Source organism: Panthera pardus, unplaced genomic scaffold (genome assembly GCF_024362965.1).
Source record: "Panthera pardus isolate Hobbes unplaced genomic scaffold, ASM2436296v1 HiC_scaffold_2, whole genome shotgun sequence".
Taxonomy (NCBI): domain Eukaryota; kingdom Metazoa; phylum Chordata; class Mammalia; order Carnivora; family Felidae; genus Panthera; species Panthera pardus.
Genome location: NW_026526765.1, coordinates 41,963,466 through 41,978,394, shown reverse-complemented (window position 1 = coordinate 41,978,394; position 14,929 = coordinate 41,963,466). Strand labels below are relative to the sequence as shown.

Here is a 14,929-nt window from a genome sequence, read left to right as displayed (position 1 = left end):
AGATCCTCTGTAAGTGCCGGTTAGTTTTATACGGATGTTGCTTTTTCCTAACTTTCTGGGCTTCAGTATTCTCGTCTGTGAAACAAGCAGATGGGATTTTGGATCTTCAGGGTCTTTCCCAGTGTTACCATTCTGCAGCTTAGGAACTTGGCCTTGGGAGCCTGGGCTGGCAGCTGGCCCTTTTTAGTCCCCTGGTTTAAAGGCAGCAGCAGGGAGCTCAGGACCTTTGGAGGTCCCAGGAGAGAGCTGGGTCTACACTGTGCCCAGGAATCTCCTTTGGTTTGAGTCTATGTGTGACTCATATTTTACACTGTCTGGTAAGAACCCCCCACTCCATGAGCATAGGGGCCTTATCTGCATATCCAGCACTCAGCACGGTGTCCAGTGCAAAAGAGTGCAGGGCTGGATGCATGAATGCATGCTGAATGCATGCATGCACGCATGCACAGAGGCCTCTAGGGGGAGCCCAAGGTTTGCCCCAGCTCCGGTTGCTCCTTCAAAGGTGTGTCAAGCGGGGTAGGGGGGTGCCTGGGTGGCTCAGTCGGTTAAACCTCCCACCTTCGCTCGGGTCATGATCTCGCGGTCCCTGAGTTCAAGCCCTGCATCGGGCTGTGTGCCCACCACTCAGAGAGCCTGGAGCCTGTTTTGGATTTTGTGTCCCCCTCTCTCTCTGACCCTCCCCCGTTCATGCTCTGTCTCAAAAATAAATAAACGTTAAAAAAATTTTTTTAAAAATGGTGCATTGGGAGCAAGGCATTCCTCTCGCCCCTCCCATTCTTTAGCCACCCCCAGCTCTATCCTCCACCATCTCCCATACCCTCAAGTGTTCAAGTTTTGCTTAGGTCACCCGCTGTAGGGATGGAGACCCTGCAAAGAGTTTTAAATGTCCACCACACTGCCCCAGGACTACTGAGTATGAGTGTGGCCTCCTTCCTGCTCTGTTTGGCAAATTATAGGGCTGTCTCTGCAAATGCTCTCTCTTCTCCCAGAGGGCTGTGGGCCCTTGGGGGCTTCTGTCCTGGTCTGAGAAGGCTGGGGTGGGCCCTGGGGCCAAGGCTTCCTGCTGGAACTTATGATCCCGTCTCCTATCTTCAGGAATCTCTGGCTTTTCCTTGCAGGCGGAGAGGTGGTGAGATCCAGTTCTCAGGTTTGGACTTGGGGAAGCAGGCCAGCTGTCAGCATGGGCACTTTGGCCTGCCTTGGTTCTGAGCTGTTCAGGCCTGTCTACCCAGATAAAGGAAGTTTCTGAAGAACCAGCCAAAGTCCCAGCTGAGGACTGGGGATCAGATGTAATTGTCCTCATTTGCCTCTTCTGTGCGCACCTCCTTAGGGATGCAAGGGAGGGATGGTTACCAGGGACAAGGTTGAAACTGGCCTTGGTCCAATACCAATGATCATCAGTTACAATAGGACAGCCCGTGACATCTTCATTCCAAACACAGACCATGAAAGGATGTCATTACATATTGATTCCACTGGCCCTGAGAAGAGGGGGAGGGCACAGCCCCATGCTGCACGTGGTTGACAGAGTGCCTCTCTCTAACCCCCTTTCCGCATCTCCTAACTTGTAGTCTGGATAAGGCTGCTCCAGGGGAGGGACCTGACTCTTCTAAGCCAATCAGCTTCGTCTCATCCCCTGTGTCCCTATTACTGGTCTAGCAGCTGAGTCCTAAACCAATTAGCACGCGGCATTTGCTCGGTCACAGAGAATTGGTTCAGCAGGGGCCCACTGCCCAGCTGGCCCAGAGCCCACTGTGTTCACAGTCGTGCGAGACCGCTGGCCCTGGGCGCTCTTGGCAGCCATCCTTGACCAGGAGAGAAAAAACGGCGCTGGCACAGCACAGAGGTGGTGCCTGCCCTGTGCCCTGTGCCTGGACTCTCATGACCAATAAAACCTCTTTTTATTGCCGAAGCCACTTTAAGATTGGTTTTCTACTACTTCAACCAGAGGTAGAACATTCTTACTGATGTGCCAGCTTCATAATTCCTATAATAACCAACAGGTACGTGCTACGTGCACTTTAAAGGCACCGTCTTCTTCACTGACACAACCATCACTTCAGCACAGCAAAAACAACTTCAAAGCCAATTTGGGCCTCCATCTACTTGAAGGATATTTTTGGACCACCCTCCACCACCTAGGAACCGGTATTCTTGCAAGAAAGGTCCACTGTATCACTCTTCGACCCTTGCATAATGGACACAATGGCCAACTCTTCCAGGTGCCGAGGGAAAGCTTTTCTCTTCCTATGGCCTGGTAGATTTCCCCTTTCCCACTGGATGTCAGGAAGCTCAGAGCTATCCCAACAGCTCCACTGAGGTCACCATCTCTTCCTTAGGTCCTACCACAGTCACGTCTCCCGACATGCAGTGTTGTTGAGAGGCTTGGCTGGTGTCTAGTAAGTTCTCAGCTAAGCATCTCACATCTAGCAAGCGCACAGTACAGAGGAAGCTTTGATCATGTCTGATGTTTTCTGATCTTCCCTTCTACTTTATTTGTAACCGTCTGGTACCTGTATTTCATTGTAGGTATTGCCTCACACACATTTTGGGAGTAGGCAATGAAAAACAATAAAGAAATCTGGTTCATAGTTCTTTCCCCGTATTTCCTCCCAATGATCCCCGTATTCTAGTTAGAAAACCCAATCAGAAGCAGCTGGAGAGGGTGGATTTTTATTTCTTCTTAAAAAAAATAAATAAAATGAATACACGGGTTGGAATTTCCTTCCCTTCTCTCATTCTCCCCCTTAAAAAGAAGCAAACACTGTGAGAATCCTTAAGATAGAGAGGCAGAGAGCGGGCCACCTGGACCCACGCCGGAAGGAGAAGCAGCTTGACACACGAGGGGCCGGAGCGAGGCCTGGCGGGGGAGCGCAGCCTGCCCGACCGTGGCCGCTAGCGGGGGTGATCTATCGTCGGCGGGGATGGACCTTCCGGGATCTCCCCAGAGCCCTCACAGCTCAGTCTTCACCTTGTGCATCAGATCCTTCTGGTCAATCTTGTCTAGGTCCTGGTACCAGCGGTTGTAGGCCAGCAGGGCCACGTTCTTGGCAGCCACGGCCATCACCTCCACGGAGCTGGCCGCCCACTCCAGGGCATTGAGGTGGAAGAGCTGGTCGTGGAGGGCGAAGCGCGGGAGGCCGGTGTGGGAGCCGTACAGGGGGTGGGCCTGCCACTCGGCCGTCTGCACCGAGTAATAGGAGCGGAAGAGGGTCTTCAGCTGGGACCGGAGGAGGGGTTTGGGGGACTGCACTCGCCAAACGGCTGCCTCCTGCGGCTGCTTCCGCCGGAAGTTGGCCGAGATGTTGACGGGACAGATGTTGTCCAGGGCACAGAAGAAGTTGGGGAAATCCGTGGTGAGGATGCTGGCAAAGGGGAAAAGCTTAGGGTCGGGGAAACCAAAGTAGGAAGAGTTGAGGTAGCCATGGACCAAGGAGACGACGGTGGGCTGGAAAGGGCCCTGGACGGCATCAATGGGCGGGTCGAAGCCTTCGAAGCTGATGGTGCTGCTGCTGTTGTCCAGGTGCAGGGGGGTGGCAATGACCACTATGTCATAGAAGTCAGAGCCATTGCCCACCTCGTTCTCATACTCTACGTAGTACAAGGGTTTCCCTTCTGGAAGGAGAGAGAATAGAGCACAAAAGTCGATTTATTTCTCGGTTTCTACCCACTGATCTCCCCCTGGGGCCTAGTGCTGAGGGGATGAGACTCCCGTGCACCTGGGCTGTCCAGATGGTGGGTCCCGGGCTTTCCATGCCGGTGTGGCTGCAGGGTGAGCACTGGACTGGGAGTCAGGAGACCTGAGCTTTGGCTCTAGCTCTGCTGTGGACTAGCTGGAGGAACCTGGGCAAGACTGTGGCTCGAAGTCCTCCGTGGTCAAATGAACTGGGCTAGATGAAGGCAAGTCTCAGCTTTCTGGCTCTGACATCTGACTCAGGACGACAGTGCCCTCTGGCGTCACTCGGCAGTGCCAGGGCTTTCCACGGGTTTGTTGGAACCGCTCCCCCGCAGATCAAAGACCAGGGCTTAGGGGCAGAGTGGTGGAGGTGAGCACGGGTCTAGGAATGGAGTGGCCACACCCCGTGCTCTGCTCACTCACCTGTCTGTTGCAGGGTCACAGTGGTCACTGTGGCATGGATCACATTGGCCTTGGTGAGCTTCAGCAGACCGGAACAAACCAGCTTGTTGCCTCCCTCCACAGACCACAGGCTGCCCTGGGCCCCAGCGAGCGACATGGCTCCTAGGCAAAGCGGGGGAGGGCGGCCAGTGGGTTCTCAGAACCACTGGGCTGTGTGGCTGGAGAGTCCAGCACCATCCTGCCCGCCGAGCCCTCCCTCTCAGGCCCGACTTCCCCAACACGGACAATGAGAGGCAACACACACCCACAAATACAACAAACTTTACAATGCTATGAAGTCAAAATATGCTCAGGACAAGAGCCAGCTATAAAAGACCACAGATTGTAAAATTCTGTTTACACAGATCGCCCAGAAGGGGCAAATCCACAGAAACGCAGAGTGGATTTGTGGTTGCCCAGGGTTAGACGGCAGGGGGTTACTGGAGAAGTGATGGCCACGGTTATGGGATTTTCTGGAGGCCACAAGAATATTCCAAAATTGACTGGGATGATGGCTACACCACTCAAAACCATTGAATTGTTCACTTTAAATAGGTGGATTGGGGGCACCCGGCTGGTTCAGTCGGTGACTGAACTCTTGATCTCGGGGTTGTGAGTTCGAGCCCCACGTGGGGTGTAGCGATTACTTAAAAATAAAACCTTAAAAAAAAAATAAAGGGGCGAATTGTGTGGTATATGAATTGTATCTAGAAGGATACACACAAGTACTGGAAGAGGGAGCAGGACAGCCTCGCTGAGGGGACACTTGGCAGGACCTGAAGGCTGGGAGGGAGGTAACCATGCCAACAGCCAGAGGAACAGCAGCCGGGCCGTGGGAGGTACTTGCTAAATACAAACCTTTTCATTCATTTAGCCAACAAAAATGGGCTGAGTGCCTCCAATGGTCCAGGCCCTTTTCTAAGTGTTTGGGATACCCAGTAAACAAAGGAGACAGAGCTTCCCGCCCCTGGGAAGCCTACCTCCTAATGGGGAGAAATGAAAGGAGTAGATTAAATAGGCGGCTAGAAGCTGATGGCCACAGGGTAGGGGGACTGGCCCTGCTGCGGGCAGGAGTGGGGTGGCAGGGTAGCTTCCATGAAAAGGAACGTCTGCACAAAGACGTGGTGGGGAGCAAGAGTTTACCAGAGAAGAATGTTCCAGGTGGAGGGAGGGCCACCCAAAAGCCCCAAGACAGGGGTGTGTCTGGAACGCTGGAGGCATGAAAAGGAAGCCGGAGTGGTTGGAGCAGGGATGAATGAGCAGGTAGGTGGTGGGGCCCAGGCCAGGCGGTGCTTTGAAGGCCACTGGAAGGGCTCTGGGTTTTACTTGAAGGCAAGCGGGAGCCCTTAACAGAGTTTTACACATAGGCCTGACATGATGTGTCTTTTGTTTTAAAAGGATCCTGCAGCTGATGTATCGAGAAGAGCCCGCAGGGGGAAGGGGGCAGGAGGGCAGGGAGAGGGACCTGGCGGGAGACCTGTAGTAATCCAGGTCAGGGAGGAAATGGCGGTGGGAAGCAGCCAGACCCTGGATATATGCGGAAGGCAAAGCAGATGAGATTTCTTGACATACCATGTGGTGGATATGAGAGAAAGAACGAGTCAAGGTTTTGGCTGGAGCCACACAGAGGAGCTACTACCAACCAAGCTGGGAAGACCGCAGGGGAGGCGGGTTTGAGGGGAAGGGTCAGGCGTTCAGGTCTGGCCACACTGAGTGCCCGCCAGGCCTCCCAGTGGAGGCACCTGGTGAATGTGCAGTCCTGGAGGGAGGTCTGGGCTGGAGGTCATGCTCGGGAGCCAGCGGGTGGAAGCGTGAGTGGTCGAGAAGAGGACCATGAACCTGAACCTTCCATGTCAGCAGCCTAGGAGGAGGGATGGACCCAGCCTGCGCAGGGCACGTCGTGCACATGCCCCCTGGCCCCAGTAACGAGCTGGGGAGAGGAGACGCGCTGACGGAGGAATACCCGGGGGCTCCGAGGCCCCAGTGGGGCAGTTCCTGAAACTCAGTGGTCGAAACACACTGGACCTTAGATCTCAGCTTTCCTTTCATCATCTGAGAAGTGGGGTGAACACTATCTCCTGCCAGCCTGGAGGACTGATGGCCAGAATCAAATAGGGTTGAGGCAATAAGGTGCTTAGGCAACCAGGCCTGGTAAAAGTGAGGTTATTACGGGGAGCCCAGCCCCTTCCGGGCGCTGTGGGCCCGGGGAAGGGCAGGAGGCAGGCCGAGGGCCAGAGGCTCACCGGCAAAGGCAGGCATCGCCGCGGACTGGCCGTAGCTGGCCCGCAGGACTGCAGAGACGACGTCGTCGATGAAGCGCTGAGTGACGCCCACCTGGAGCAGGGACTCGGCCACGGAGCGCTGGGTCATGTTGACGAAGGCAGACTCGCCCAGCGAGTAGAGCAGCTCCTCCACGCCTGAGAAGGCGTAACCATGGGCCTGGTACTTATAGATCCTGGAAGACACGCATTGGAGCCCTTGTGCCGAAAGGCCTTCAGGCTGACCGCCCACTGCTGGCTCACTGCACCCGAGAGCCCCAGCAGGGACCTGCCCTTCCTCTCTGTGTAGGGGGGAGAGAAGGCTGATTACTCGGCCCGTTTGCTGACTCTGAGGGTCCTTTCCCAGCCACAGTGACAGTGCAGAGGGTGGGGCGGATACCCTGGAATCCCACTAGACCTGGCTTCACATCACGGCTCTGCTAAATGACGACTCCGGCACCCCTGTGAGGGCACAGCCCACTTCTCACTTGGGGGGCGACTGCCGGGCAGTGTGGGCCACAGCCCGCCCCCACAGACGCTGCCCCGTCTGCAGTGGCTTTGGCTCTGCGCTGGCTTCTGGGGCCACACTGGACCCGATGGCGCCTGTCTCACGCCAACGTGCTCTGTGCTAGCCCAGACTGGCCTCCCGTCCGGCTCCATCCAACAGGCTCTCACGTAGCCCCGAGCTCCCGTCTCATCCCTCCACATCTCCCCCCGTCCCGGTCTCAGGGACTAGCGGTTGCTGGGACTCATCTGCTGGTACTGGTCCTCGAAACGCTGCCTCTGCCTGGGCTGCTTTGTAACCGTGTTGACTCTGATCGTCAATGGGACGTCCAGACAGAGTTCCTCTCCCGCGAAAGAAAAAACTCAGCGTTGTCAGTTTGGGCAAAATTGACGGGGGAGAGAAACAGAAGAAATAAGAGGGGTAAGGACATAACCTTTGGGGGACACCTGGAAAATATAAGAAGTGCCATGAAGGGCGTAGCTGAGGAGGTGAGGAAAGTGGAGGAGGCCAGGGGGCCACCTTGAATGACCACATCTGGGCGAGGAGGCGGGGAGGACATACAGGGGAGAGCTGGGGTGCCAACCGCCAAGTGGGTGAACTGTGGGAAGTGGACAGAGTGACACTGGACCACTTGTCCTCATTATCTGAAGGGGCCGGGGAGGAGACTGGGACCCAGGGAGGAGGGAAGTGGTGAAAAAAGGAGGCTGTTCTAGATGGGGAAACTGGGGGACAGCAGGGCTTGTAAGTGGGTGGCCCACAGGCTGCGTGAGGCCTATACATGCTTCATTTTGCTTATTTATAAGATGAATTGGTTGCATGTATTGAAAAACCAGATTTCACACATAACTCTGGGTTTCTAGCTTCTTCCAAAAAACTGGAAGATCTCGCCACATGAGGTCAGCATTGCCACGCGGCCACACCTGGCTGCCCCCTTCGGTGGGGCCTTGCTCCTCAGGGCACCTGCTCCCTCCTCTTCTCTGCCCCCTCTCTATTGCACTCATTCACATCCCTGGTGCGCCCCCTGCAGGTGGCTGTATTTGCAACCCAGGCTCTTAGTTCATCATCAGTTCAGCGGAGGGAAGAAGGGACACCAGAGACCCATCCCTGCACTGTGCGGGGCTCTCACACGCGCGCAAGGAAGTCCCTTTTCCTTCTCGACAATTTACAGTCCACCTGGGTCCCTCCTCGTCTCTCTTCCTCCCTCCCTCCAGAAGGCCTTGCCTGCAGCCTGCCCCACCGTACCTCATGAACTTCTCCATGACCTCCTCCACCCACATCTGCAGCCTCAGGAAGCTGATGCCGTAGTGCCACCAGAGGCGGAAGAGGTTCAGCAGGTACCAGTCCGTCTCTTCCAGCACGAAGTGCTCCCCGCTGAAGATGGCGCTCCTGCCCACCACCTCTCGCCGGTGCCTCAGCCCTGAGGGAGACAGGGAGGAGCCCCTCAGGTCCCTCTCACGGGGCCCCCAAGGAGATCTAGCGGTGCCTGAAGCAAAACGCAGGGTCCTCCTGAAGGATGCAAATGGACGGGCTCCATTAAAGGGAATATGAACGCTACAGTTTGTTCATCTCTGCTGCTTGTTTAAAACAGTGAACGAGGGGCGCCCGGGTGGCTCAGTCGGTTAAGCGTCTGACTTCGGCTCAGGTCACGATCTCGCGGTCCGTGAGTTCGAGCCCCTGTCTGAGTGCTGACAGCTCAGAGCCTGAAGCCCGCTTCGGATTCTGTGTCTCCCTCTCTCTCTGCCCCTCCCCCGTTTGTGCTCTGTCTCTCTCTGTCTCAAAAATAAATAAACATTAAAAAATAAATAAATAAAACAGTAAATGAATGCACTGGGCTGGCTAGTCAATAAAGACGTGACAATGTAAATAATATGCCAGTTCAGTTTTTTTTTTTTTCCCCCACAGGGATCCACTCAGTCATGAGGGAGGGAAATTCAGATGTCATCCCGGAATGTCCAGGGGCTGGACAGCTGCAGGGCTTGCTCTCGGACGGTGGCCTTGGACACCAAGACCGCCCGGAAGGACTCACGGCTCTTTGCAAGCTTCCACATGCTACAGCTCACAGAGCCCTGAGACTTAAGCATCTCACTTTATCCTCTCTCAGCCTGGGAAGAGGCAGAACAGGTGACAGCATCCCAGTTAAAGATGCAGAAACCGAGGCTTAGAGGTTATAGACCTGCCCCAAGCCACAGGTTTTTGTACATTTCCCTCCTACTCCTGTCCCCGAGCCACTAAGTTCCCCCATCCCAAGGGCAACATTCCTTCAGCATCCTCCCAGACATATTTTCTGCAAACGCTCATACGTGTATATATCTAGGGGGTTCTTCCTCCTCCCCCCCCCCCCCCACACTGCTCTGCACCATCCTGACGTACTGTGTCTTGTAGACTGTTCTATACTTGGGCATAAAGGACTTCCTCAATCTGCCTGCTGAACAGTCTGCTGGCTACTTAATATTTACTCTCAGACCCCAGTGGGTGGGCACGTGGGATATTTTCAACCTTTTGCTACTACAAACAACACTGTAATGAATAACCCTGTGTGCATGCCATTTAGCACATCTTCAAGTATACCTGCAGGATCCCTTCTGGGAAGCCGAGTTTGTGCGTCCAACAGTGTATGTCTTTGTGGCTTTGCTACATGCTGCTGGGGTTGAATCCAGCTCTCTTACTCATTAGCTGCGGGGCCCCAGCCAAGGTGTAGACACCCTCTGAGCCTCCGTTTCCTCAGGAGATACAACCCCGGTCTTGCAGGAGGGAGGACTGGAGGTGAGGTAATGCCTACACACCGCCTAGAAGGATGTTGGGTACCTGGCAAGCACACAGCATGTGGAAGCCATTATGTCATTATGTCATGTCATGTGGAAGCCATAAGTCATTATGGCTATTGAGAGGCAGCAAATTGAAAGGGAAGGAAACTGGCCTGGGAGTCCAACCTGTGCTCTAATCCGGGCTCTGCAACTAACTCACGGCGTAACCTCAGGCAAGTGCCTTCCCCTCCCTGGTCTCAGCTGCTCCATCTGTAAAATGAGGAGACTGGGCTACGTGACCTTCCGGCCTTGACCTTTGGGGCAATCTGGAAAGAGCCCAAAGGCTGCTGCCAGCCTCGGGCGCTGTGTGCTGGAGCCCCGGGACGGTGCACTCACCCAGCTGCTTGACGAAGTCCTGCATGTGCAGGCTCAGGGAGTGGAAGGAGGCGGCCCCGCTCTCATAGTGCTGCTTGTTGACTGAGATGGTGGCCAGGCGGCCGCCCACGGTCCCCTTCTCGAACACGTCGATCTGCACCCGGGGGCCGAAGTGCTGCTGGAGGAAATGGGCCACGGCAGAGCCCCCAATCCCGGCCCCCACCACGGCTGTCAGCAGGCCCGGGAGACAGATGAGGGGAGAGACAGAGAGCAAGGCCGTGAGGATACAGGTGCCACCCTCGCGGCCTCCTGGGTGGTGGCTCCCAGGCCCTTGCGTTTCATCGGCTTATGCCATCTCAAAAAGGAAATCTGCAGGCTAGTGTTTAGTAAAGCTATCAAAAAAGAGCAAAGGACAACCTGAAAACTGTCACCTAGTAACCCTCTTTTTGTCATGAAAGGGACACCTTGGCAGCACAAAGAGCAGGAAAGAAATCTCAAAATTCTGGAGGATCATTTAAAGAGAATACATTTAATCTTACACAAACTCGTTATATTGTCCCCGTTTTTATTTCACTATGAATTGGTGAAAACTTGGTCACTGACAGGTACTGTTAGGTTAGAACAGTGTTTGGAAACTCAACCCAGGGGTCGGCAAACTACAGCCCATGGGCCAAATCCAGGCCCATGCCTGTTTTTGCAAATAAAGTTTTATCAGAACACAGCCACACTCTCTGTAGTGGGTCTATGGCTGCTTTCATGCTATGGTGGCAGGCCTAAACTATTTATTCTCTGGCCCTTGCCTGAAGACGTCAGCCAACGACTGGTCTAATGCAACCTACCACCTGGCACTTAAATCTCTTTTACATCTGTGTTTGCCAAGACTGGAATACACCCTGTGACGGGTTGCTCACTACCATGCCGGGCACTGTATACCGGTCTGGAGTCTTGCTCCAAAGTTTCGGCTCTGGGGTCTTTCTGGATCTTATCGTGTGCTGTCTTTCCTATGCCTCCTGCCTTCCTGCTATTTCTAAACTTGGTTCATATGCCATGAGTGTTCTCATCCGAGTCATTGATAAAAACGTTTCACTGGCAACGTGGGCTCTGAGGTGCTCCTAGGAACCACGGTCCAGGCAGATCCTAATCTCGATGCTAATACTGAATAGCACGGTGCAAAGCCAGCAGAGCAGCTGTGAGGCTATGGCACTGGATAGCCACACTACCCACAATGTTTGCCCACCACGTATCTGAGACACAGGTTCCCTCTCATCTGACAGTTGTGGAACTCGGTCCAAAAAGAAAGTGAGACAAATCTGGTGTGATCTGTCCTCACTAGACCCGTGTTGGACCCATGACGGACCACCAGCTCCTGTCAAGAAGGCAAAACTACAGGGTTCTTTATGATCTGGCCTCCACGGCCTTACTCCCCGCCCCACCGCCCAACACTCCACCTTCTTGTCTGCCTTGACTTGCCTGTCTCACACTTGTGCCTTTGCCTGCGCTGCTCAGGAAAGCTGTCACCTTTCACCTCGCTGCTTCTGTGGCCCCCGCCTGTAATTGTAGCTTGGCTTGCCGGGCTCACCGCAGACAAGTCAGGTGTCACTCCCACATATCCCTGCAGCACACGTTCCTACCCTGGGGCTCGCCCTTGCACATTATCCTCCACTCTCCTCGTTTAAGGACCGGGCACGGCTCACTATGCCCCCAGATCCTGGCAGGCGGTAAAGCTAAGGATTTGCTGCATCTTGAAAATAACAAACCACTTCTTCCTTTCCAGTATTGACAAAGCCATTTTCAAGAATGCCCTTAACCTTTACAAAGCGGTGTGCTCCCTTCCCCTCCATTTGCGACGGAGTCCCAGATTACCCATTTTTCAGAGGAACTACTCTCACGAGGCCTGGAAGCCGCCCATAGGGCTATAGGGAAGCAGAAGAGCTCACCCCATCGAGAACCAGCTCATCCAACCCCCACAACCTGACGCCCACTCTCTAGTCCATGATAAGATGTGCTGGGGCACAAGCGAATCAAGCAAGGCTTTTGTCCTCCTGAGCTCATGCAGGGAGTGGGCAGACAGACTCATGGACAATGAGCTAGGACAACGTGTGACCAAGTGAAGCAACAGGGTTCCAGGGAATCCTGAAGAGGAAGCAGTGAATTCTGCCTGAGGATATGGAGACCAGGCTCCATAGGGGAAATAACGTTTGGACAGTCGTTTGCCAGGCAGCAGAAACACTCTCCACAGCGACATGGGCATGTGGAACTGGGCGGGGGGGGGTCGGGGGTGAGACGTTTAAAAGGTCCAAAGCCACACTGAGGTATTCAGATTTGACCTCCCAGCAGTCCGAGGGTGAAGCCCTCCTCACAGGAAGTTTCCTCATTCTCATGTGTAGAGTCCAAATCACCAAGGGCGAAGTCAAGCTTTTGTCAGACAGCTAAGGACAGTCAAAAAAGCTATGGGGCATCTTGGCATTGCCCAGCGTCCTGCCCTGGGTGACCTCTGGGGCCAGGTGGGCAGGGCCAGCTGGAAAGACTCAGCGAACTCTGCTGCCCACTTTTGAGAGATGGGGGAGGGCCCCGCACCTCCAGAGACGGCCTGCCTGACTTCCCCATCTTTCGAAGCCTGGCTCAAAATCCACCTCTAGCTCTCAGGATTTCTCTCTCCCCTCTAGCTCTCAGGATTTCTCTCTCCCCAGAAAGCCCTAAACTCTCAGTCCTGGCAGGCTTGTCTGTCTTACCTCTTCATGGCCTGAGCCGTGGTTTTGTAATCCAAAGGAGCCTTAGCCCTGTCCTGGCCCAGTAAGTCTGTGGTGCTCCCGCGGGACATGCTTCCCTGCCAACAAGGGTACAGAGAGGGCAGCTTCATGGAGTAGGGCTCTGTCCCCCCGCCCCCCCCCCCCCCCCAGAAGCCTAGCATCTCTGCCCGTGGGAATTTTATATGTGAGGGAGCTTGAACATCTTTGGGAGTCATATAGAGTTAAAGTGACAACTGTGACGAGAAATAAACTGCAAACAAATAGGGAACTCGAGCCAGTGATATGCACGATGGGAGTATTTAGCATGGTGCCCCGATGATCACGATTTATTTTGAAATGCATCAAGATGTAGGACCCGTTAACGGGTGGGTGATAATTAGGTAATGATGCAAGTACGGTAGCAGTTTGCTACTGGCAGAATCTTGGTGGCGAGCACAGAGATGATCACTGTATATCCAGTTATTTCAACTTTGCCCGTGTTGGAAATTTTTCAAAATGAAACATTGTAATAAAAACCAAGATGACTGCTGTTAAAAGTTCTTCCCTGTCGTCCAACAAATCTATCTCCACTAGATCTACCACGGGCTCGGTCTCCTAGTCTCCCTGAGGTTTTGGCTTAGACGTTACTCCTAGGAAGCCTCCAGAGGCCTCCCAGAGGCCTGAAGGGGTGGGTGGAAATGCTCTCCCTATCAGGGTACCTTCTCGGCCTTACCACCGACTTCCCTGTATTGCGCCGTCTCTCCTCCAGACAGGAGCTACGGAGCACTGTGCCTGCTACACTGACGGCCCTCAATAAGCCTTCATTCATGAATGACATCACCCAGACCGAGTCCTCTCTGTCATCCATCGGGGCACCTGGCAAAGAGCCAGGTCCACCGTAGATGCTTAATGTCCGTGGACCTTCTGGTGAGATCTGTGGCCAGTCCTGCCCCGAGCCTCTTTTCCAGCCCCAGGCAGGCGTCGCCACATGCCCACGCCACCCGGGATCAGCACCTTGCCCGCCGGTCCCCTTCCTCGCCCACTCTCAGTCCCTCGCCTCTTCCCCAGCCAGCTCCTCTCCGGAAGACCCCTCCCTCGCCCAGTTTCCCTCCCCTTCCCCCACCCGGCAGCTCCCCGCTGCGATCCCTTTTCCCTCGCAGCCCTCCCCCGCGCAGCCCCCCACCCTGTCCTTCCCGCACCGATTTTGCTGGGCCGGGCATCTCCGCCTGTGGCGGCGGCGGCCAGGAGCGCGGCCAGCGCGGCGAGGAGCCGGGCAGCGCGGGCCATGGCGGGCGGCGATCCGGGCTGCACGCCGGGGTTCGGTCGCTCGCGGGTTGGCGCTGGGCTCGCCGCCCCGCCCCGGCGCCCCACTGGCTGTTCCGCCTTCAGCCCGCCGGTCACAGCCTCTCATTGGGCGAGCGGCCGTCTTTCTCCAGCAAGAGGCCCTCATTAGCTGTATCCCTCTCGGGCAGGCTCTGTCATTAGCAGCTTCCCCGTCCCGCCTCCTCGATGCGGCTTCCTCATTGGCTGGCTCGTCCTGCCCACGCGCAGGTGTGCGCGCTTCGACCATACAGCATCAGGACCAGGGCCCCACTGCGGGGGACCCTGATGGGAGGGAGACCCGAAGCTCTGACCGCCTCGGTTCAAGCCCAGCCGCTGCGAGTTACTAGCTCTCTAACGTGCCTTCTCTGTGTCTCATTCGGTTTCCCTGCTCTGCCTTTCTAAGTGGTTGTGACAGTCACGTGAGATAAGGGACGTGATCCCGCTCGGCAGTGTCTGCAAGTGCAGCAAATTGCTGACCAGGCGTGCAGCCATGGTGGCCAGGCGCTACCCGCTGCATGCGTGGAAACGAGCCAGATGCTTTCGAGACTGCTGTTACCGACGTGTATTTGCAGTTTCTACGTACAGTTTGTATCTCTGCCTTCTACTTAAACAAAGGCGCGGGGGCGCCTGGGTGGTTCGTTCTGTTGAGCGACCGACTTCAGCTCAAGTCATGATCTCCTGGCTCCTGAGTTAAGACCCCTGTTGGGCCCAGTGCAGACAGCTCAGAGCCTGGAATCTGCTTTGGATTCTGTGACCACCCCCCCCCCCCCGCCCCTCCCCTGTTAATGCTCTGTCTCTGTCTCTCTCTCAAAAAAGAAATATTTTAAAAAGTTAAAAAAAAAAAAAAAAAGGGGAAAGATTTCATCCAGTCTCTTCTC

The 14,929-nt window shown here is 55.1% G+C and overlaps 1 protein-coding gene across 1 annotated transcript; it reads right to left on the bottom strand.

Moving 5' to 3' along the window:
- Positions 1-2,657: 2,657 nt before the first annotated feature.
- PCYOX1L (prenylcysteine oxidase 1 like) lies at positions 2,658-14,081 on the bottom strand. Its single transcript, XM_019464379.2, has 6 exons — positions 13,928-14,081; positions 10,021-10,227; positions 8,123-8,297; positions 6,361-6,572; positions 4,100-4,240; positions 2,658-3,615 (listed from the first exon to the last, which is right to left on the bottom strand). The coding sequence occupies exons 1-6, from the start codon at positions 14,013-14,015 to the stop codon at positions 2,954-2,956; spliced, it is 1,485 nt and encodes a 494-aa protein (XP_019319924.1). The 5' UTR covers positions 14,016-14,081; the 3' UTR covers positions 2,658-2,953.
- Positions 14,082-14,929: the final 848 nt, after the last annotated feature.

Excerpts from the sequence above, each read along its gene's own strand:
- PCYOX1L (XM_019464379.2), bottom strand. The coding sequence starts at position 14,015 with ATGGCCCGCGCTGCCCGGCTCCTCGCCGCGCTGGCCGCGCTCCTGGCC. Across the intron at positions 8,298-10,020 it reads GGACTTCGTCAAGCAGCTGG|GGCTGAGGCACCGGCGAGAG; the intron begins GTGAGTGCACCG and ends TGTCTCCCTCAG. Across the intron at positions 3,616-4,099 it reads TGTGACCCTGCAACAGACAG|AAGGGAAACCCTTGTACTAC; the intron begins GTGAGTGAGCAG and ends CTCTCCTTCCAG.